The 21,998-nt window shown below is 40.0% G+C and overlaps 1 protein-coding gene across 1 annotated transcript in view; it reads left to right on the top strand.

The window, feature by feature from the left end:
* TBCE (tubulin folding cofactor E) overlaps positions 1-21,998 on the top strand; it is a 58,035-nt gene that overhangs the window by 31,435 nt on the left and 4,602 nt on the right. Inside the window, exons 7-15 of the mRNA XM_073338150.2 lie at positions 5,601-5,697; positions 7,186-7,262; positions 7,533-7,628; positions 9,336-9,400; positions 9,481-9,545; positions 17,427-17,579; positions 18,340-18,493; positions 20,347-20,415; positions 21,784-21,843. Coding sequence (XP_073194251.1) covers positions 5,601-5,697; positions 7,186-7,262; positions 7,533-7,628; positions 9,336-9,400; positions 9,481-9,545; positions 17,427-17,579; positions 18,340-18,493; positions 20,347-20,415; positions 21,784-21,843 — 836 coding nt within the window. The remainder of the gene's footprint in view (positions 1-5,600; positions 5,698-7,185; positions 7,263-7,532; positions 7,629-9,335; positions 9,401-9,480; positions 9,546-17,426; positions 17,580-18,339; positions 18,494-20,346; positions 20,416-21,783; positions 21,844-21,998) is intronic.

Genomic DNA, 21,998 nt, shown 5'->3' on the forward strand with positions numbered 1-21,998 from the left:
TCAGGCAGGTGTGCGGGGGCCCTCGGGGCACCTCCGGGCAGGGTGTCTTGGGGCTTTGGCCACGGGGAGGGGGGGCAGAACCGGGGGCTAGCCTGTCCAAAGGGAGGCTCCAGCTGCCACCCATGAGTAATACACGCATGCTGATTGTTGAAGAGGCTGAGACTGGAGTTTTCACTGAGGAACCTACTCTCAGGAGAACAACTTCTGATGGGGCTCCATTTTTTCCATAATTTCATGGCCAAGGAATTTGCAATAGAATTATGTTGTGAAATCTTAACTTTTATTTAAATAAATAGGGCAACCCCCTGACACAAACTCTAAGAAAACCTCCAAATGTGAACTGATACATTGTGGTCTTCCTGAGTTTGTAAGCAGACAGCTTGAAACCATAACTCATAGACAAACTTCTCCGTTCATCAGCATGGAGTATATTAACTCAAACATGTTTAAATATTAACATTAACACTTTGAAAGCTGATCCTTTTTAAGTAGAAATATTCAGCTAATGTTACCCATCATTGTTGGAAGAAATAGCAAAATATTAGGATAAGGGACAGTATGGCTGCTGGTTATTGTCATGGTTTCCACATTTGGGGAATTAGGAGTGCAGGTTCCCTTACTCCCAAATTAAGTTGCGTCTTCCCCTATCCCATAAGGGTAGGGAAAGACAAGATGCACTCCCCCAGTACCAAAAGACTCCTGGGTACCAAAAATCTTCCATACCTTTCTCTGTGTCAAAAGTCACAGTTGTCCCCATAGTAGCGTCCAAGGGCTCCATGGTCAATTTCTACAATGTAGTTGTGTCAATACAAAAACCTGAGGCAAACTGAAATTTGACGGTGACATACAATAAACTGAATTTAATATCAAAATAAAAAAGGAATGGTTTACTGACTGTATTCCTTCTCCTACTTAGTTCAGTTTAAAAAAAGATCCCAACTTTTAAATTGAAGCTATTGGAGATTTTCCATTTGTTCGCAGAATTCAGCGCCAGAATGCTGCCAAAATGAAGTTGCTGCAGGATTTAGGCCCAGTTTGCTGCAGGGTATACAGGGCCTTGACTAGTATCAGTAGGAAAAATAAGATAATTATTTTTAATTACTCTGATATAAAGTTTTAATCCTTGAGTGTTTAAAATTTGTAATCCAGATTTATAGTGTGTTTTTTGGAGTTTCAGAGTAACAGCCGTGTTAGTCTGTATTCGCAAAAAGAAAAGGAGTACTTGTGGCACCTTAGAGACTAACCAATTTATTTGAGCATGAGCTTTCGTGAGCTACAGCTCACTTCATCGGATGCATACCGTGGAAACTGCAGCAGACTTTATATATACACAGAGAATATGAAACATACAGAGAGAATATGAAACATACAGTTCTGTGGTGACCTAGAATCCTATTTTCGACGTCTCCGACTCAAGGAATATTTCCAAAATACCTCTGAACAACATACTAATCCACAGAGGTCTCCCTACCAACACTACAGAAAGAGGGATTCTAGGTGGACTCCTCCTGAAGGTCGAAACAGCAGACTGGACTTCTACATAGAGTGCTTCCGCCGACGTGCACGGGCTGAAATTGTGGAAAAGCAGCATCACTTGCCCCATAACCTCAGCCATGCGGAACGCAATGCCATCCACAGCCTCAGAAACAACTCTGACATCATAATCAAAAAGGCTGACAAAGGAGGTGCTGTTGTCATCATGAATAGGTTGGAATATGAACAAGAGGCTGCTCGGCAGCTCTCCAACACGAGTTTCTACAAGCCATTACCCTATGATCCCACTGAGAGTTACCAAAAGCAACTACAGCATTTGCTCAAGAAACTTCCTGAAAAAGCACAAGATCAAATCCGCACAGACACACCCCTGGAACCCCGACCTGGGATATTCTATCTACTACCCAAGATCCATAAACCTGGAAATCCTGGGCGCCCCATCATCTCAGGCATTGGCACCCTGACAGCAGGATTGTCTGGCTATGTAGACTCCCTCCTCAGGCCCTACGCTACCAGCACTCCCAGCTACCTTCGAGACACCACTGACTTCCTGAGGAAACTTCAATCCATCGGTGATCTTCCTGATAACACCATCCTGGCCACTATGGATGTAGAAGCCCTCTACACCAACATTCCACACAAAGATGGACTACAAGCCATCAGGAACACTATCCCCGATAATGTCACGGCTAACCTGGTGGCTGAACTTTGTGACTTTGTCCTTACCCATAACTATTTCACATTTGGGGACAACGTATACCTTCAGATCAGCGGCACTGCTATGGGTACCCGCATGGCCCCACAGTATGCCAACATTTTTATGGCTGATTTAGAACAACGCTTCCTCAGCTCTCGTCCCCTAAAGCCCCTACTCTACTTGCGCTATATTGATGACATCTTCATCATCTGGACCCATGGAAAAGAAGCCCTTGAGGAATTCCACCATGATTTCAACAATTTCCATCCCACCACCAACCTCAGCCTGGTCCAGTCCACACAAGAGATCCACTTCCTGGACGCTACAGTGCTAATAAACAATGGTCACATAAACACCACCCTATACCGGAAACCTACTGACCGCTATTCCTACCTGCATGCCTCCAGCTTTCACCCTGACCACACCACACGATCCATCGTCTACAGCCAAGCTCTGCGATACAACCGCATTTGCTCCAACCCCTCAGACAGAGACAAACACCTACAAGATCTCTGTCAAGCTTTCTTACAACTACAATACCCACCTGCAGAAGTAAAGAAACAGATTGATAGAGCCAGAAGAGTTCCCAGAAGTTACCTACTACAGGACAGGCCTAACAAAGAAAATAACAGAACGCCACTAGCCGTCACCTTCAGCCCCCAACTAAAACCCCTCCAACGCATTATTAAGGATCTACAACCTATCCTAAAGGATGACCCAACACTCTCACAAATCTTGGGAGACAGGCCAGTCCTTGCCTACAGACAGTCCCGCAACCTGAAGCAAATACTCACCAACAACCACATACCACACAACAGAACCACTAACCCAGGAACTTATCCTTGCAACAAAGCCTGTTGCCAATTCTGCCCACATATCTATTCAGGGGACACCATCACAGGGCCTAATAACATCAGCCACACTTTCAGAGGCTCGTTCACCTGCACATCCACCAATGTGATATATGCCATCATGTGCCAGCAATGCCCCTCTGCCATTTACATTGGTCAAACTGGACAGTCTCTACGTAAAAGAATAAATGGACACAAATCAGATGTCAAGAATTATAACATTCATAAAACAGTCGGAGAACACTTCAATCTCTCTGGTCACACAATCACAGACATGAAGGTCGCTATCTTAAAACAAAAAAACTTCAAATCCAGACTCCAGCGAGAAACTGCTGAATTGGAATTCATTTGCAAATTGGATACTATTAATTTAGGCTTAAATAGAGACTGAGAGTGGCTAAGTCATTATGCAAGATAGCCTATTTCCTCTTGTTTTTTCCTACCCCCCCCCCCCAGATGTTCTGGTTTAACTTGGATTTAAACTTGGAGAGTGGTCAGTTTGGATGAGCTATTACCAGCAGGAGAGTGAGTTTGTGTGTGTATGGGGGTTGGGGGGATGTGAGAAAACCTGGATTTGTGCTGGAAATGGCCCACCTTGATTATCATGCACATTGTAGGGAGAATGGTCACTTTGGATGAGCTATTACCAGCAGGATAGTGAGTTTGTGTGTGTGGTTTTTGGGAGGAGGGTGAGGGGGTGAGAGAACCTGGATTTGTGCAGGAAATGGCCCCACTTGATTATCATGCACATTGTGTAAAGAGTTGTCACTTTGGATGGGCTATCACCAGCAGGAGAGTGAATTTGTGGGGGGGGGTGGAGGGTGAGAAAACCTGGATTTGTGCTGGAAATGGCCCAACCTGATGATCACTTTAGATAAGCTATTACCAGCAGGACAGTGGGGTGGGAGGAGGTATTGTTTCATATTCTCTGTGTATATATAAAGTCTGCTGCAGTTTCCACGGTATGCATCCGATGAAGTGAGCTGTAGCTCACGAAAGCTCATGCTCAAATAAATTGGTTAGTCTCTAAGGTGCCACAAGTACTCCTTTTCTTTTTTTTGGAGTTATGATTCAAATGGATTGTATAGAAATGGTGCTTATGACACAAACAGAATTTTTGGATTTATTTGTCCCTTTTGTCAGAAGTTGTCAATTTTTTTTAAAAAGGTTGGAAGTAGATACACAACTGTAGTAAAAACAATTCTGGTGCGGGGAGGGTGAGAGTAGATGAAAACTGGGGAAGCCCCTGCTATCAAATCTCTAAATGCTTGTCTACATGGGGAGATTTACCTGCATATCTATACTGCTGTACTGACATAGCTCTTCTGGTAATTTTCCCTCTGTATGCAAGCCCAGAGGAAAGAAATGCTTGGAGGGAAATAGGACCTAGAGTTAGTTTAAGGACACTATGGCACCATGAATAAGCTCTTTAATGTCAGCATTTTTCTGTGGCTCTGAGTCCTTAAAATCCTTATTTTATCAATGTTCTGGCATTTATGCATACTATTTAGTTCTAATTTTTTTTAAAAAATTAGTTTATTAAGGCAAAGTTAAAATAAAACCTTAGCATACTACACTGAACGTTACTTATTAGTTATTCAGGATGCAAAACTATGTTCTGAAGTGTCCCTAGCCTCTGTTTGCCAGAAGCTGGGAATGGATGATGGGTTGGATCACTTGATAATTAGTTGTTCTGTTTATTCCCTCTGAAGCACCTCGCATTGGCCATTGTTGGAAGACAGGATACTGGGCTATATGGACCAGTGGTCTGACCCAGTATGGCCGTGCTTATGTTCTTACAAGGTATTGAAAGAACCTGGCTAAAGATTCTGGATTGCTGATAGGGGAGTCCTCCTGTTCTGAGTATGCTAAAAAGGGTGGCTAAGTTTCTAAATACCTATCCTCTTTTTGGTGCTTCTCTTGTGTACATATCTGGTGTGAAAGCTTTCCCATTACAAGAAGAGCCCATATTCTATTATACCGCTATTTCATAGGAGCAGGAGTTGCATTTTTCCAATAGTGTACAATACAAAGTCTAGCTGCTAACAATAAAAAAGACATTTTTAACAAAATGACAAATTAATGTAGATCCTTTACTGGAGCATTGAGTGGGGTAGGTCTGGTAATCTCTATGACATTTTGTCATAAGATGAATCTCTTTAAGAATTTCCTGCGGCAACCCTCATTTTAATCTGTTTCCTAAGATACAGTGTCAAGGGTGATAGGCCCAACATTTGACTTGTCACTTTTATTTCTGGTAACAAATAATTCCTTTTTCCCACCTTAATGCTTCAGTACTTAAACTAACCCCTTCAGCTTCAGTACTTTAACTAAATTGCAAGGAATTCAGTACTTTAACTAATTGCAAGGAAAGAATTTGCACTCAAACTACCAAGGCATTTTTCTAAATAGGTTGGAAAATATTTAAATATATAAAGTCCTTGACAATGTGCCTCTCTAATCTTATGTGTTCCTTTTTGTTTTGAAATATGAAATTCTAAATTGGTGATTTAGTTTTATGCTGTAGAAATAAGAACCTGTTTATTCTTTTTATACAGTGAAAACAAGATGAAATTTCCATCTGCTTCTATAACCTGTACACTTAGTAAATTGAGGGTTCTGGCACTTAATCGAACTGGAGTAACATGGGCAGAGGTAATGAGCTTCTTACATTTATGAAGTAAATTGTTTTTATTTGTTAGTCATTTGGTTACATGGGTCAGTAAAAACATAATAAGGGCTTACACTTAGTGTAAGGGTGTTACACTAGATCATATAATCTTCCAAAACTGAGTCTGATCTATATTAGAGAAAAGATGCACCGGTATAATTAAATCAGTCTAAAATTCTTGTTACACTGGCATGAAACCCTGATGCGGACGCACTTAAACCAGGTTAAATTGGTAACTTGGTAAATTACTGAATTAAATAGGTTTAGTTTATCTGAAGTTTAACCTGGTTCTAATGTGTCTGCATTAGGGGTGTGTGTTTGTGCAAACTGATTTTCAGTTTGTTATACTGGTGCAACTTTTCTAATATAGATCAGAACACTGACTTTTTTAAAGTTATTTTTATGTGACTGACCCACTTTGATATAACCATACTGAGATTCTTTATGAAATGTGGTTCTGGCATCACTTTGTATAGTAGGTGTTTTAATATGCTTGTATTTATAAAGGAGCAGACAAACATCTGGTAGTATAGAGCCTATTTCTATGAACTCAGATACAACATAGGAAAATGAAAGTCTGAGTTGTTTCCATGCATGGAAACGTGCAAATTGCTTTTCCTGTTAGTTACCCTCGTCTTACACCTTGTGTACACTAGGAAGATGACTTGTTGCTGCCGAGGGTTATCAGCAGTGGGCGTTTTCCCTAGCATAAGCCTGGCCTAAAAGTGACAGATTAAATTGTCAACCTGCCTTTATCAGAAATAATACTGTGCATTAGATCCCATCCAGGACTAAAATAAAATCTTGAGGTTTCTAGGCTAAGCCAATTTGGCATAGTTCCACTGAAAATAGTGGAGATTTTTCAGAGCCCGATATCTTAGAAAAAGCCTTGTTTGGCTAACCTTAGAGTTTTCCCAAGTTCTTGATTTTGTAAACCAAACATGAAAATCCAAATGGAAAATGGTGGTTCACAGAATGGGGGAAGATGGGTGACACTATCCTGAAGTTACAATTTAAATGGCAATGTTGTCGGTTCCCCTGCAGCCTTTTCTTTTTGAAATATGGATTCCAGTCCAGTAACAGTGAATCCTGTAGCTGTGTGGAATCCTAGTGACTACCATCTATCTGTACTAGCAGATGAGATACAGGATCAGAGGTATAGTTACTATTAAATAGGAAGGGTTACTGAAATAAAATACGAAAGCTTATGCTCAAATATATTTGTTAGTCACGAAAGCTTATGCTCAGATAAATTTGTTAGTCTCTAAGGTGCCACAAGTCCTCCTTTTCTTTTTGCGGATACAGACTAACATGGCTGCTACTCTGAAACCTGAAATAAACAGTATTCCAGATAGCTTATTTTAGATAGTTATGGCATACTTTGAATGTGTTTTAAGTAAAATTTATATGATGCACAGATTCTGGCATATATACAGTTATACTACTAATACTAAATGAAGTTTTCCTATTAGGTTCTTCTGTGTGCTCCAGGGTGGCCAGCACTTGAAGAATTGTACCTTGCTTCCAATGATATTACAGTTTTAGAAAGGTATGAGGCTTAGCTTTAAATGCTAAAGTCATCCTTTTGTGATTAATATCCTGTATGCATAAAGTTATATGACATGTCTGATAAAAATTAAACTAAATTCCAGTTGTGGGTTAAATTACCATTACCATGGTAATCTTGCAAAGGAGATTTTGTGTGATCTGGGACACTTGTGTGTGAACACACTGATTTTATTATACAGTTGTGTGTATATGAATGTAAATATTTTAAAACAATTTAAAAACATAATTGCATTTTTTGTAATGCTTACAGACCCATTAACGTTCTACAGACCTTGAAATTGTTAGACCTTTCAAACAACCAATTAATTGATGGAAGTCAACTGCAGCTAATAGCATATCTTCCCAGGTAATTGTTAAAGAACTTTTACTGTAAATTTTGTCATGCTCTGTAAATTGATTCGTTCACATATGCTTAGTGGTTTGAAGCATGATAATATTGCCTTGGTAGTGAAGGTTACAGAATTTTGAAAATTAAGGTTTTTTTGCTCTTTTGTGAAGAGTATCTGAACTATTTAACATAATCTGGGGAAGGATTTAATTTTATTTTAAGATTTAATTAAAGCATGTTTTTATTAAGATATTTATGGAATTAGTGTGTGTGTGTTTTTTGGTTTTTTTTACACAACAGTTTGAAGTTCAGATATTGCAATTATAGAGCCATATCCTAGAGAAAACCCTTTTCAGGGCAACTAGCTCTTAGAACCTGTATGGGCTTCCTATGATAAGGAGCTTTGGAGATTGCTCCTGATTTAGGGGGGCAATTCTTTGGTAGTGGATACATAATGCCAGTTGTTATTAAATGCATTAAATAACTGCATATGACCTTCCTCCCTTCCTATATGTCCATCTGATTCTGGGAAATGAGGTTGGGCAACACACTGAATGGATTACTATTCTAATTGGGATGCAGTCAATCAGAGAAGATTTTTATAGGTGGCCATGTAGCCAAGAATGTTTAATTGGCTGGCAGCTCTTGTCTTTTAGCCATGGACATGAAAGGATCCCACAAGATTTTTCCTCTCTTCTCTCCTTCCTTCTAAAAAAAAAAGTGATTAGAGTGCGATGGAGGCAGAGCCTCACTTTTAATCCCTACGATCGCACGGAAGAAGGTACTTCCACCCACCTCCTGCTCCTTTCCCAGTTAACACTAGGACGATGGCTAGACTACAGAGCCTATGTCAGCATAGCTATGCTGGCATAACCCCCTAGTGTAGATGTAGTTTACACCAACAGAAGGAGTTTTTCTGCTGGTGTAGGAACACCATCTGCGCGAATGACATTACCTATGCCAACAGACGCCCTCTTCTGTCAGCATAGCTGCTTCTACAACAGGGATTTTGTCAGCATAGCTGTGTCAGTCAGGGGCGTGGTTTTTTCACATCCTGCAGTAGCTATGCCAATACAAGTTTTAAGTATAGACCAAGCCGAAGAGTTTGTCCACACTGGGGTATTTACCAACATACCTACACTAGTATAATTATTTGCTGCTGCTGTTCCTTGTGTGGATGTTGTCTTTGTGAATTTAAAGTGCCTTTTTTTTTGGTTTAGGTTATCTTTTGTAGCGATAACATCTTGTTCCATAGATTCCTGCACAGCAGCATCTTGGTAGTTACAGTGCTGAGCTGGTGTGAAATGCCACTTTGCACTTGGGTATATGATTTAGGAAAAAATACTGTTTTCTCCCTACTCAACTTCATCTACTTCTGTATCCATTCAAATATGTGGAACCTGATAAATGATAAGTTGCAAAGTTACTTATACCAAAAATAAGGCCCATAAGGGAAGGGAGCAGTAAACTATTTTAAAGAAAAAATCAAGCCATTCTGAAGATTAGTACCTCCAAAGCAAGCTGCCATTTTGAAAGCTTGGAACTCCACTGCTGTCCTTCTGTAAACTGCCTTTTAAACTTGGTTACCAGCTGTGAAGTTGGTAACAATGTTCTATAAATCACAAGGCTTGCTGTCAAAAAGTTAACATGGGTTGTATCACATAAAAACTTTAGTATTTTTACTAAAATCTTTCTAACAGACATACTTTAACTTCTAAATTTCAGATTAGAACAACTAATTCTTTCAAACACTGGAATTTCTTCTATACGCTTTCCTGATGTTGGATTTGGTAAGTAAAGTAAGCACTGTATTATATTTCTAAATTTAGATCTTCACTGATGTCTTTTAAATTTATTCTCCTTTTCCTAGGATGCAAGACTAAAATGTTTCCGTTATTACAACGTCTTGCAGTAGATGACAATAAAATATTGCAAGTAAGAAAGATTTTTGGTGACTTTCACATTACTTTAATTTTTTGTTTAACAAGAATTTGTAAAATTGCTTTTTCATTTTCTCTGATTATGTATTATGTAATGGGAAAAAGCCTATGTCAAATTCTTTGACAAACATCTAGCTTTAGTTAGATTTTTAAAAAGCTTTTCAAAACTCAGCTTTACCAGAGAGGATTGATTTGTTTATTTATTTATTAAATACATTGCAGAGAACTCTGTTTCTGGCCTTTAGCCATTCCCATGCAATGAATGGAACCCAAACACTTCAGCATTCTTCTAGTGCTTGAGTACCTGAAAGTTAAATTGATAGACCTATAGAGTTTCACTGTTTTGTGCTTCAGTGAATTGCAAAAAGTAAACAAACAAATGGTGAAAAATTTATATTGGATTTGAAAATGGTTTTTCAGTGTTAATAGTCCACGGCGGTGATATTAGAAATAGATATAACTGGTGAAGGGAAAAACAGAATTTTGTCTAGACAGTGTCCCGTCTGTGCTCTGGAAGAAAACATAAAATCATCACTGATAAAGTTTGCGGATGACCCGGAAATGGTAAATAACGAAGAGGACAGGTCACTGATTCGAGCGGTCTGGATTGCTTGGTAAACTGGGTGCAAGCAAATAATATGCGTTTTAATACAGCTAAATGTAAATGTGTACATCTAGGAACAAAGGATGTAGGCTATACTTACGTGATGGGGGCCTCTATCCTGGGAAGTAGTGACTTTGAAAAAGATTAGGGGTCACGGTAGATAATCAGCTGAATATATAAGCTCCTAGTGTGGTGCTGTGGCCAAAAAAGCTAATAGGATGCTTGGATGCACAAACGGGACTTTTGATTCTGAGTAGAGAAGTTATTTTACTTCTGTTTGGCACTGGTGCAACTACTGCTGCTATACTGTGTCCAGTTCTGGTGCCTACAATTCAAGTAGGATGTTGAGGAATTGGAGGGGTTCAGGAACAGCCATGAGAATGATTAAAGGATTAAAAACTATGCCTGTGATAGACTCAAAGAGCTGAATCTAAGTAGCTTAACAAAGGGAAGGCTAACGGGTGACATGATTAGTCTATAAGAATTGACATGGGGAACAAATATTTAATAATGGACTCTTCAGTCTAGCAGAGAAACATAACACAACCCAATGGCTGGAAGTTGAAGCTAGACTAATTCAGACTGAAAGTAAGGTGTTCATTTTTTTACTGAGGGTAATTAGCCATTGGAACAATTTACTAAGGGTCATGGTGGATTCTCCATCACTGACCGTTTTAAAATCAAGATTGGATGTTTTTTTTCTAAAAGATCTGCTCTAGGAATTATTTTGAGGAAGTTCTGTGTTATACAGATGGTCGGATGAGATGATTGCAATGGTCCCTTCTCTCCTTGGAATCCATGACTTGTCTAGTATAGTGTAGGTCTTTCCCACGGTGTCTGACTTGTCATATGGGAGGACTGTGAGATAGATGAATTTACCATTTCTGCAGAATAGCTCTGTGATACTGTCCATTTGTTTGAAGTATGAGCCTGAATCATGATTCTCCCAGTTAGTAGTGCCACGTACTATTACTCAGTCATTGAACAATTTCAATTTGAAGCTGGGACAAGAAGTTAAAAGCAGGTAAGGACTGCGATTCTAAAATCTTAGAGACTTGCACAGTTTAGTGTGGGAAGAATTGTGGCTTTAGCATTAATAACAGTAGTGTTTTGGTGATGTGGTTTTGTTTTTTACTCTTTTCTCCATTCCAAGCAATGGTGTCATGTGGCTAGCAATGTTTACTCTTTTATTCTTCCTCCAGTGATGATGTATTTGAGGCTGAGGACAAAGGCCTTCGTCAGATGTTGTCTAGCCTCTTGATACAGGCTGCTGTTTTCTGCCAGTTTTCTTTCTCTGGCAGTTAGAGAGGCACCAGAAAGTTAAGCCCAACTGGTTTCTAAATTGCTTGTCCTATGCAATACTATTTTCTCCTCCCAAGTTACCGAAATGCAGTCAAATAAGAAACTTGTCATTACTCAGAAAGCAAAAGTCTCATGAGTTGCCATGACTGGGCAACAAAATGGCAGATGAAATTCAGTGTTGATAAATACAAAGTAGTGCACATTGGGGGAAAAAATCCCCACTATACATATAAAATGATGGGGTCTAAATTAGCTGTTACCCCTCAAGAAAGATTTTGGAGTAATTGTGGATAGTTGTCTGAAAACATCCATTCAGTGTGCAGCGGCAGTCAAAAAAGCAAACAGAATGTTGGGAATCATTAGGAAAGGGATAGATAATAAGACAGAAAATATCATAACACTTCTATATAAATGCATGGTATGCCCACATCTTGAACACTGCATGCAAATTTGGTTACCCCATCTCAAAAAAGATACATTGGAATTGGAAAAGGTATAGAAAAGGAGAACAAAAATGATTAGGTGTATAAGAACAGCTTCCATATGATGAGAGATTAATAAGATTGGGACTTTTCAGCTTGGGAAAGAGACGACTAAGGGGGGATATGATAGAGGTCTATAAAATCATGACTGGTGTGGAGAAAGTAAATAAGGAAATGTTATTTACTCCTTCTCACAACACAAGAACTAGGGGTCACCGAATGAAATTAACAGGCAGCAGGTTTAAAACAAAAGGTAGTATTTCTTCACACAGTGCACAGTCAACCTGTGGAACTCATTGTCAGAGGATGTTGTGAAGGCCAAGACTCTAACAGGGCTCAAAAAAGAGTTAGATAAGTTCATGGAGGATAGGTCCATCAATGGCTATTAACCAGGATGGGTAGGGATGCAAAACCATGCTCTGAAGCGTCTGTAGACTCTTTGGGCCAGATGCTGGGAATGGGCGACAGGGGATGGATCACTTGATGATTACCTGTTCTGTTCATTCCCTCTGGGGCACCTGCTGTTGGCCATTGTTGGAACACAGGATACTGTGCTAGATGGACCATTGGTCTGACCATTCTTAAGTTCTTATTCATGGTTTTCTCCATTGCCTTTCTAAGTGAAACATTAGTCTTGTGCTACCAGCTTATCACATTTCTTATTTGATGAAGGAAATTGCATCATCATTGCTTTTGTGAAAGGCACGTGTACAAAAGACCTATTATACGTATACTCTCCCGAAAAAGGATATGAAGGGACTAGGGCTGTCAAGCAATTAAAAATATTAATCTCACGATTAAACAATAATAGAATACTATTTAAATATTCTTGGATGTTTTCTACATTTTCAAATATGTTGTTTTCAGTTACAACACAGAATACAAAGTGTACAGAGATCACTTTATATTTATTTTTTTATTACAAATATTTGCACTGTAAAAAACAAAATAGTATTTTTCAATTCACCTAATACAAGTTATAGTACAATCTCTTTATCATGAAAGTTGAACTTACAAATGTAGAATTATGTACAAAAAAAACCTGCATTCAAATCAAAACAATCTAAAACTTTAGAGCCTAAAAGTCTGCTCAGTCCTACTTCTTGTTCAGCCAATCACTCAGACAAACAAGTTTGTTTATATTTTCAGGAGATAATGCTGCCCGCTTCTTGTTTACAATGTCACCTGAAAGTGAGAACAGGTGTTCAGATGGCTCTGTTGTAGCTGGTGTTGCAAGATATTTAAGTGCCAGATGAGCTAAAGATTCATATGTTCCTTCATTCGTCAACCACCATTCCAGAGGACGTGTCCATGCTGATGACGGGTTCGGCTCAATAACGATCCAAAGCAGCGCGCACCCACACATGTTCATTTTCATCATCTGAGTCTGAAGCCACCAGCAGAAGGTTGGTTTTCTTTTTTGGTGGTTCGGGTTCTGTAATTTCTACATCGGAGTGTTGCTCTTTTAAGACTTTTATGAAAGCATGCTCCACACCTCGTCCCTCTCAGATTTTGGACAGCACTTCAGAGTCTTAAACCGTGGGTCGAGTGCTGTAGCTATCTTTAGAAATCTCACATTGGTACCTTCTTTGAGTTTTGTCAAATCTGCAGTAAAAGTGTTCTGAAAATGAACAACGTGCTGGGTCATCATACGAGACTGCTATAATATGAAATATATGGCAGAATGTGGGTAAAACAGAGCAGGAGACATTCAATTCTCCCCCAAGGAGTTCAGTCACAAATTTAATTAACACATTTTTTTAACTAGTGTCATCGACATGGAAGCATGTCCTCTGGAATGGTGGCCGAAGCATGAAGGGGCATATGAATTTTTAGTATATCTGGCACGTAAATACCTTGCAATGCCAGCTATAAAAGTGCGATGCAAACACCTGTTCTCACTTTCAGGTGTCATTGTAAATAAGAAGCGGGCAGCATTATCTCCCGTACATGTAAACAAACTTGTTTATCTTAGCAATTGACTGAACAAGAAGTAGGACTGAGTGGACTTGTAGGCTCTGAAGTTTTACATTGTTTTGTTTTTGAGTGCATTTATGTAACTCAAAATTCTAAATTTGTAAGATGCTCTTTCACGATAAAGAGATTGCACTACAGTACTTGTATGAGATGAATTGAAAAATACTATTTCTTTTATCATTTTTTTACAGTGCAAATATTTGTAGTAAAAAGTGAACACTGTACATTTTGCATTCTGTGTTGTAATTGTTGTAAATCCATACATATGAATATGTAAAAAAAACCACCCAAAATATTTAAATTTCAATTGGTATTCTATTGTTAACAGTGTAATTAAAACGGCAATTAATCAAGATTAATTTTTTTAATCGCAGTTGATTTTTTTGAGTTAATCGCGTGAGATAACTGCGATTAATCGAAAACCCTAGAAGGGACCCATGCTGAAAGGTGCTTTATGTCCTCCTCTCCAGTTCACTTAACCATGATTGATTAATAATGAGTTACAGTTATTATTATGGTAGTGCCTATAGGCCAGCCAGGAGTGTTCAGACTGTGCAGGCAGAGGCCCTGCCCTGCCCTGCCGAGCTTATCTGCTAATTAGACCAGACTGACACAGGGTGGGGGAAGCAGAGTGAACAATGTGATGGTGGCAAATGGCAGGTTAGTTTCATGATTTTTTTTGGGGGGGCGGGGGGGAGGGGGGTGGTTTATTTAGGATGGATTTAGCTAAATGGAAAGAAAAGGGAAGGGGGCGAGGGGATGGGGCAAGGGAGTAGAGAGTGAGAGGGGTGGGTGTGGAGTGAAGCTAAGATGAGAGACTGAGGGAGAGGGAGTGTTTGAGCAAACAGCTAGTGAGCAGAGAAAGTTTCAACTGTAGGAAATTCTTGGAATGCCTATCATAGAATATCAGGGTTGGAAGGGACCCCAGAAGGTCATCTAGTCCAACCCCCTGCTCGAAGCAGGACCAATTCCCAGTTAAATCATCCCAGCCAGGGCTTTGTCAAGCCTCTAAGGAAGGAGATTCTACCACCTCCCTAGGTAACACATTCCAGTGTTTCACCACCCTCACAGTGAAAAAGTTTTTCCTAATATCCAATCTAAACCTCCCCCACTGCAACTTGAGACCATTACTCCTTGTTCTGTCATCTGCTACCATTGAGAACAGTCTAGAGCCATCCTCTTTGGAACCCCCTTTCAGGTAGTTGAAAGCAGCTATCAAATCCCCCCTCATTCTTCTCTTCTGCAGACTAAACAATCCCAGCTCCCTCAGCCTCTCCTCATAAGTCATGTGTTCTAGACCCCTAATCATTTTTGTTGCCCTTCGCTGGACTCTCTCCAATTTATCCACATCCTTCTTGTAGTGTAGTGTAGCCTAGAGGTCCCTGCTTTGGCTGTTTCTTCCTCAACTGGCTGGAGTCTTTGGCTGGCTCCTCTCTGCAGTTTTCCCCTGAGGTCAGATGTGAGGGGCACCACCTGGGTCCTAGTGCCCCCATAATGTGGTAGGGGCATCGTCTCTTTAGTGGAAGTAGAGGATGTTCAGCACTTTTCAGGGTTGGGCTTTGAGGTTGTCGTTCCAATTTACTCAAAGGTTAATTGGGAACTGGACCACGTGACCTTTGATAGCAAGGCTTACAGGATACCAAAAGAAAGTGTTGTATCCTGAGAGGTATGTTTCTTTGATTTGAATTATTCTTTTAAGGATTACAATGTTCTTGTGGTTAAAATGATTCATTAAGCTAAACCAATGACAAAATATGATCACGCCTGATGTGCAGTTCCTTGAGCATTAAGTTGGATAGGAATCAGGTGACTGCTAGGGAGTATAGATGCACTGCTACTGTTTGGGTGCCCTTTTAAATTATTGGGAAAGCTTGTATTTTCTATATAGATATATTAACTTAATTGTAGTTAGAAATTGGCAAAATCATTGCTCACTAAATGTACATGTTGAGAATGAATTGGATCTCTTGTCTGATAAATTAAAATTAAATACAAATGCTCATGTTCCAGAAGTGGCATTATAATACAATAGATGCTTGTTTGCAGCAACACCTTGTAAGAGCAACCGCCACGTACAAGCACCATTTCCCCAAGGAACACTTTCACTACTATGAATTGTCGACACTCCCCATAACAGCAACAGCTGCTTAGGAGTAACATAGCAAAAGGGCACTGATATAGTGCTACTAATGAACGCCTACTGTAATTATCTTTAGGTCACAGCTACATTGCTCTTTCCAATCCCTCTCCATGGTTTGAGAGCTTGGAAATGTTAAGTTCAAATGAACCCTATCACTTTTCAGCCTACCCATAACATAATCTGCCTTCATCTCAAATTCTCTTATTCACTTACCTAGCTTCTTTAAACTCAGTCATCAAGAGGCCAAATCTGCTGAACTATCTCTAATTCCTGAACTCCACTTTCCTATCCCTTCTTAATTTATACATTATGCACATGCATGCTGTACCTGCTCATCCTTCCTAGACCTTTATTTTTTTCCTCATCAATTCATCATCCATGACCCTATGTTACAAACTTTCTCTTTTCAGTTGACCTTTCATATCTTGACCCTGATCATCTGTCTCTAACCTGCTCTGTTAGAGTATGTCTACATGGCAGTTAGACACCGCAGCTGGCCTGTGCCAGCTGACTCGGGCTCATGGGGCTGCTTAATTGTGGTGCAGATGTTTGGGCCCAGCTGCAGCCTGAACTCTGGGACCATCCCATCTCACAGGCTCCTAGAACTCAGGCTGCAGCCCGAGACCAAACATCTGCACTGCAGTTAAACAGGCCTGCAGCCCAAGCCCCAGGAGCCTGAGTCAGCTGACATGCGCCAGCCCTGGATTTCTAATTGCAGTGTAGACCTAGCCTAGGCCCCTGCTGTACCTTCTCCAGCATGATTCCCTGCAATTCTAGTCTCTCTTCACCATCTAACCCTGCACAGAACATTGCTACCTCTTGCATCACGTGATCCCCCAGTATAATATTAAATTAATGGGTTTCTATAGCCAGTCATGCTCTGAATGCATTGGCTAGGAGGCACTTCAAAATTAAAATGGACAGAAAGCCCTCAAAATAATTGAACTGTGCCATGGAAAGCAATGTCACATCTAGGCCAAGCTTACACCTCAATTCCAGGAATCTCTACATACAATGAACAGAAAGCCTTTCTGGAATGCTGATGTTCTAATATGCATCAATAATTTACACCCACTGAACACTCCCTGCATGTCCTGTTTGCTTTGCCACCGGTTTATCTTTCAGTTCCTTCAAAGGTGTCTTTCATTTTTATAAGCTAAGTGAAGTAAGATGAAAGTGGCATTCAGTAAAGTAGGTTGTGTTGAAATTCAAACAAAAAAAAAAGATTAGGGTCGGCTAACAGAAGAGAAGTGTCACTGATGATGGTCATTGTGTGGGTAGAGTCTGTCAGGACTGTGTGCTGTTTTGTTCAGACATTTTTCTTTTTTTAAAAAAATCCAGTTTTGCAATTCTTTCCCCTTTTCACTCCAGTGGTCGTTTATCAATGAGCTTGATAAACTACAATGTTTGCAGTCACTGCACTGTCAGAATAACCCTTTGATGGGCACAGAGAAGAACCCAGAGACAGTGAGACAGCTTATCATTGCCAAAATAGGCCAATTAAAGGTTCTGAACAAATCTGAGGTATGTGGTGGGTTTTTTTTTTCTCAACTAATCACAAAAAAAGTTCTGGAAAAAGTGTCACTGTAAAAGCATTTGGAAAGTGGGAGGGTGTCTGGAGTTTCTTCCTTTGTCTGAATGAATGCATGTGTATCGCTGGAAATCTTCACTTTGAAAATGGACAGAGTCAGGAAACCCTAGATTCTGTTCCTGGCTTTGCCATTAACTCATTGTAACCTTGGGCAAGACACTTAGGTATTTTTGAAAAATTTACCTTAAGTCCTGTAGATGTCAGAAATGGATCTTTCTCCCCCAACATAGGACTTAAATAGGTTTAATAAAACCATTTAAAGTAAATTGCCATTTTTCTTTCCCCCTTTTCAGGTCAGAAATTATAACATATGTACACATTACAACCTCGGTGTTGTCCTTTTCAAAATACAGTATCATTGTATTAATTGATGCTGGGAGATCTTGAAAATAAAAAGAGAACTTTCAAAACCCCATAACTTGTTCCATATTTAAGAAATCATTTAGCTCTGAGCTTTCATGCCTCATGATATTGTTTTCAGACTGTACTCTGAGCGCACTGATGACATTGACTAAACTGAGTCTGAATCAGTTGTGGAAGTTGATTTTTTTTCAGACTCTTTGCAGTTTTATAAGGTGCTGAACATACAAGTAACTAATATCTAGCAATCTTGTCTTTTGAAGGACCCTGAACTTGGGTTTTTTGGAAATGTAGCTTAGTGACACAGTAAGTGTTTTGTACTTGTCAATATAGATCTTTCCTGATGAAAGAAAGGGAGCAGAGCTTGACTATCGCAAAATGTTTGGCAATGACTGGATAACGGCTGGTGGAAATCAGAATCCAGACAAAGACAGACCAAATGAGGAATTTCTTGCTGCTCATCCTAGGTACCAGTTACTCTGCCTTAGTAAGTACAGTGGAGGTGAAATGAAAATTTCCTTGCTTTGGTATTATGTATGTTCTGATGTTTTCAGGGTACAGGGGTGGCAGAGATCTTTTAATTATTTGTCCTTCTGTTCTGGGGGCCCCCTTTATTTTTTCAACTTACCATATTTGAAGAGAAAGGAAGAAAACAAATCAAGGTCAAGCAATATAAGGACCTTTCTGCCCACGTGCTCCTACTGGTTTGGAAAAGGCCAGTGTGCAGGACAGTAAACGGTCCTGTAGTCATTATCCCAATCTCCAGCGTTACTGCTTCTAATTAGTTCCAAAACGGCCCTCTGACACTGCCACTCTGCTCCTTTCCCTTTAAGTTTATAGTTTTTTCAGGACAGAAATACCCTTAAGTTGTCATACTCAGTGCCGTGCTGCAGGTCATGATTTCCACCGCAAAAAAGTACTGTAGTGTCTGCGCAGTAAGGCAAACTGACTTTAAGGAGCTATTTACAGCCCACCTGCCTACCAGGACCTTCTGGTCGATTTCTAAGGGGTCTCCCCGTAAGAACATGAGAGGGGCCATACTGGAGCAGACCAATGGTCCATCTAGCACAGTGGCCAATGCCAGGTGCTTCAGAGGGAATGAATGGAAAGGGCAATCATCAAGTGATCCATTCTCTGTGGACCATTCTCAGCTTCTGGCAAACAGACTAGGGACACTCGGAGCATAAGGTTGCATCCCTGTCCTTCTTAATGACTGTTAGTAACTGTTTCCAGAAATTTCAGCCAAAGGAGCACTCCACCAGGCTGGAGATATGATCCTATGCCCTGGCAGCTCCTCCAACAATCTGTAGGTTAAGTGATTTGAATTTCTTGTAAGACAAGGAGATTCTGTAGACTTAATCAGATAGCTCCTTGTCTATGTTGTCTTCTGATTTCTTGCATATCCAGCCAAATTCTATTCCTCCATTTCCCATTAAGTAAGTAGCTCCTTGTTCCATTTTCCTTCAGTATCTATAGTGGCAGTGTCTATATACTGTCCCTGATTATATCCCACTACAGTAAAGAGACAGATGTAGGAGAGGCTGCCTTCTCAATCAGTCAGTTTTTCAGTTCGCAAAGAGCTTGTGGTGTCCAGTTCCTCAGACTGATCTTTGAATTACATTGCTCTGTCTTGCTGTTAAATTGTGACCCTTACGTTTGTGCTGCAGTTCCTTGGCCCTGTTTTACAACTACCTTCTTGCTTGGTTTTCTTTAATTAGTCCATAATATTGTTCAGATATATGCTATTACAAATACACAAAGCAGAGAAGCATGCTGGCCACAGCTACACACAGACTGTGTTTGTTCCTGGGTTGCTCTCACTGCTCCTAAGAAATGGATGTGAGCTGGAAAAGTGTTCTGGGTTCTGACAAACATGAATACTTCAGGCATCCTATTTTGCTTTTTAAATGCCCAGTATTCAAGTTGCTGTTCCATGCTAAACAATCTTCTCAGTAAGCCTCTGTTTTTTAAAAAGGTTATTATTGAAAATAAGTGAAATTATTCTCAGTATTATTATGTTTACAGGAGTTGAGATCTGCTAATTGATGTTTTTAGCTCACAGCACTGCAGGAGCCCAGCTACTGAGCTGCTTGACTCTGGAAAGCAGGACTGCTTAGCTTCTATGGAAGAATAACAGTGAGAGGCAGTAGAGTTTCATGGTCATTGCATGATCTGGATACCATGTTGTCCCACAGATAATTACTGGGAAGTTTTCCTATGTGATGACTTAAACCAGAGAAAGATATTTCAGCTAAAATTCTACACAACTTTCTTTTGTTTTTACCTTCTGTTTCCCGCTAATCTAGTTTGTTAATTCCATTTTTGTGTGTTTTTTAACAGAATATGGTGCTCCTGAAGAAGGTGAATTGAAACGACAACAGCCTTTCATTCTGAAAAATCAGCTGCTAAGTATGAGGCCAGAAATTAATAAAATTATATATTTTGCATTTAAAATACTCTCCCTGAAGTAGTAAGGAAGAGGTGCTTTAAGTACCTTTGAAGCCAATTTGTACACCAAAAAGGAACAGTAAAGGGCACAAAAATTGCCTTCCACTTCATCTTGAAGTTGAATACACTTCCCAGAAACAAACTGATAGTAAAGGTTTTAGGGATGTATTTCCAGCTTTATTAGCATGGCATGTGTCAGGATCTCCCTTGTAAAGGTTCCTCAGACAGCCTTAACTCTGGTCCCATGTAGCTGCTTTGCAGACTGTACAACTGTGACTTATCTGGATGTATTACTTTTTGAGACATCAGTGAATTTTGGACAGTATGATCCCTGCAGACTTTCAGGATATAGCAGGGAGGGTGAATAGGAAGTATTATAACCATGGTATGCTTTAAGGATTGGTAGGGTAGACTGGGCTACTTTGATCCCTTATGTCCCCTTATCCCCCATATGCATGCCAGAAAACACTATGATCCATGGGGGAGGAATAGCTCAGTGGTTTGAGCATTGGCCTACTAAACCCACGGTTGTGAGTTCAATCCTTGAGGGGGCTATTTAGGGATCTGGGCCAAAAATTGGGGATTGGACTAGATGACCTCCTGAGGTCCCTTCCAACCCTGATATTCTATGATTCTAAGGTCTGTGAGAGCTAATAGTTACAGCCTGCCTTGGGCTATGGAGCTAAGATCCAAGAGTCAGAATCCAGTCAGATTAATATCTTCAGAGACTCAGCCTTACAGTTGAATGTAATTATCCTTGCCTTTCCAACCAGAGCATTTTTAAATTTTGAGGTAGGGAGCCATGATTGATTTAGCCAGTCTAATGGGAAACAAAAGCTTTCATTCTGCTGACTTGAACGGAAGTCCTAAATCAGGGGTACTTCTGTCAATCACATTTAAAAACCTTGGTATGTGGAAGGGCATTTATATATATATAAATTTATTTTTAAAAATGCTGCCTAGTATTCAACAACCTCCCTTTTTATTGGGGGCTTGGGAGAATGGCAGCCTGGGTTTTAGCTTTCTGGGATGTGCATTCCCAACTGAGCAAAAAAAAAATCATGTCCCTCTCGGGGGGCGGAAGGGGGGGGAGGGGAGGAATGACTTTAGAACATTTGATCCATCCTAACTGGCATATTCACTGTTTGTGTTTTGCAGTTCACTTACTAAGTTGGAATTCCCTGCAGGATTTATGCAAATTGTATTCACACTTAAAGAAACAGAAATTAGATCCACTGGTACCAGGCATTAAAGTTCATATAATGAAACTGTACTCAAACTTCAGTTACACTTCTCATTGTGACTGACTTTGTCTAATTTTTTTTAAAGCTTTGACAATTAAATGTCCAGACCAACCGGATCAGAAACCCATAGAGAAGAAACTACCAGGTAAGAACAGGAATGTTAATTGTTTGTTTCAATGCCTCAGCAGTTCCTTTGTGGTCTCTCCCCCTCCCCCTTTTTTTAAATGCTTCCTTTCCTGAAGAAATCCGGAGGCAGCTGCTTCAGAATGCAAGAATGCTGCTGAGAGGAGGCAAAGACCA

The sequence above is a fragment of the Lepidochelys kempii genome, chromosome 3, assembly GCF_965140285.1.
Source record: "Lepidochelys kempii isolate rLepKem1 chromosome 3, rLepKem1.hap1, whole genome shotgun sequence".
Lineage (NCBI taxonomy): Eukaryota > Metazoa > Chordata > Testudines > Cheloniidae > Lepidochelys > Lepidochelys kempii.